The 2500-nt window shown below is 46.0% G+C and overlaps 1 protein-coding gene across 9 annotated transcripts in view; it reads right to left on the minus strand.

Moving 5' to 3' along the window:
- Positions 1-2500, minus strand: part of cfap74 (cilia and flagella associated protein 74) — an 81612-nt gene that overhangs the window by 21953 nt on the left and 57159 nt on the right. For all 9 annotated transcript variants that reach the window (XM_042098812.1, XM_042098810.1, XM_042098811.1 and 6 more), the window contains exon 24: positions 1012-1185. In XM_042098812.1, coding sequence (XP_041954746.1) covers positions 1012-1185 — 174 coding nt within the window. The remainder of the gene's footprint in view (positions 1-1011; positions 1186-2500) is intronic.

Here is a 2500-nt window from a genome sequence, read left to right on the forward strand (position 1 = left end):
ATGAAAGTGCAAATTACATAGACTAATGATTTTAAAAAATCCACTAGGCGTGTTTGGTTGTATATATAAGGTCTACAGTTTGCCTCAATACTTTTCAGTGTGTATACAGTAATAATCTACTGTGAAAACTTCACACTATTTTGCTTTCTTAAAAAAAACAAAAAAAAACGAAATCGCTCCTTTCGTTTCATAAACGGACTACACCTAGAAGTCATGTGACGTGACTTTACCCATCGACGTACTCATCATAGCATGGTTTGTTTATTAGTCTAGTTAGCATTGCATTATTTATTTATGACAAATAAATTCTTGAATCTTGAAAATTGACACTTACTGCCAGCTCTTCATGTGAGAGCACAACACAAGTCACCCTAACATAAAGGTAATCGCCACACGGTTTACACTGCTTTCCGTCATTGCAAAATGATTTTAAGTCATAGGTTCTGGCCTTATTTGTATGTGTATCTAAAGGCTGGTGAAGCACTGTAGGGAGAAGTTTTTTGTCTTGTTTCAGTGATTGGTGGACCTACATCTGAAACAACGCCGACACACAGTCTTATCCACCACTCTCTTGCCTGTACTACTGTAACTGATCGGGAAACCGAAGTTTTTCCAAACTTGCGATCTTAAAGAGACCTCTAACTCTTGTTGGTCGCCACCACACGCCATACCGTCCTTAGTGCTGCTATCTCTGACTGACTCACTTGACCGTCAACCTGACAAAAAACTGTAGGCGGACCTCAGCTATCTAGACGCCAGAGCTAAGGCGGAACTACAGATTACCGTTAGGTGTCCCTAAAGAACTTGCATATCTAACAGTAGTTCCGCATTACATTAATTAATTGGCGCACAAGTTTTATTTATTTTTATACTGTGTATTCTCCTTGTAAATTCATGCACCGAACCGTGACGCCCGTACCGTTTCGCTTCAATACGAATACATGTACTGTTCCACCCCTAGTGTGTGTGTGTGTGTGTGTGTGTGTGTGTGTGTGTGAGTGTTTGTGTTACCTTAGGTACCCCCAGGAAGCCAAAGTCCTGTGGCAGCAGTGAGCGGTTGGTGAGGCGCAGGCTGAGCTTGACGGACTCTCGGACGGAGCAGTGGCCGAAGTCCAGCTCTGTGTGTTCAAACTCCAGGTCAGAGGTTGTGACCACTGCGTGCACCATGATGGGGATGGGCCGCACCTACACCACCACATTAACATTGTGTGAGGTTTCTTTGTGTGCGTGTGTTTGTGTGAGTGTGTGTTTTTGTATGTGTGTGTGTGTGTGTGTGTGTGTGTATACTAGAGGAAGAGAGAGAGAGGAAGAGAGACAAAAATAGAGAATTGCTGAAAGAGCATATGTGTGTGTGTGTGTGTGTGTGTGTGTGTGTTGGAATTGTCTGCACCCTGCTGGTGTATTGGCCCTGAGGGTCAAGTGTGTTTATGTGTGAAACAGTGTATGCTTTATGCATATGTCTGTTTGTGCTGAGCAAAACTGTTGTGTGTGTGTGTGTGTGTGTGTGTGTGTGACTGTGTGTGTGTGAGAGAGAGAAAGAGAGAGGAGAGAATGTGTGTGTGTGTGTGTGTGTGTGTGTGTGTGTGTGTGTGTGTGTGTGTGTGTGTGTGTGTGTGTGTGTATGTGTAGAGCCCAGATTTACACTCTGTTGGAGTCTTGGCCTGTTTCATTGTGTTGTCTATATGTGTGTGTGTGTGTGTGTGTGTGTGTGTGTGTGTGTGTGTGTGCACACGTGTGTTTGTGTGTGTGATGCAGAAAGACTGTGAGCCCTAGAGGTGTAGGTTGAACTGAGTCCAAGACAAGAGCTCATCTTCTCCATCTCCACACAACAATGACCACTGCACAACGGCCCTCTGTGTGTGTGTGTGTGTGTGTGTGTGTGTGCACGTGTGTTTGCGTGTGTGATGCAGAAAGACTGTGAGCCCTAGAGGTGTAGGTTGAACTGAGTCCAAGATAAGAGCTCATCTTCTCCATCGCCACACAACAATGACCACTGCAAACGGCCCTCTGTGTGTGTGCGTGTGTGTTGACTCTGACAGCCCACTGAAACAGGACTGGGCTGTTCTGCCTTGCTGGTTTCTGTCCATCTCTACAGCACACCTGAGTCCATCTCTACAGCACACCTGAGTCCATCTCTACAGCACACCTGTGCCCATCTCTACAGAAACACCTGAGTCCATCTCTACAGCACACCTAAGCACAACCACCTGTATCCACAAAATCCCAGCCCGGTGGGACCACAGACACCAACGTGTGTATAATCCCAGCTAGGTGCGACCAAAGACACCAACGTGTGTATAATCCCAGCTAGGCGCGACCAAAGACACCAACGTGTGTATAATCCCAGCTAGGTGCGACCAAAGACACCAACGTGTGTATAATCCCAGCTAGACACGGCCAGAGGGAGAGACATCATCATACCTGAGCCCCCACATCCCATCACCACACAGGTAGAACTCAACAGACATCATCACACAGGTAGAACTCAACAGACATCATC

Source organism: Alosa sapidissima, chromosome 7 (assembly GCF_018492685.1).
Source record: "Alosa sapidissima isolate fAloSap1 chromosome 7, fAloSap1.pri, whole genome shotgun sequence".
In the NCBI taxonomy this organism is placed as follows: Eukaryota; Metazoa; Chordata; class Actinopteri; order Clupeiformes; family Clupeidae; genus Alosa; species Alosa sapidissima.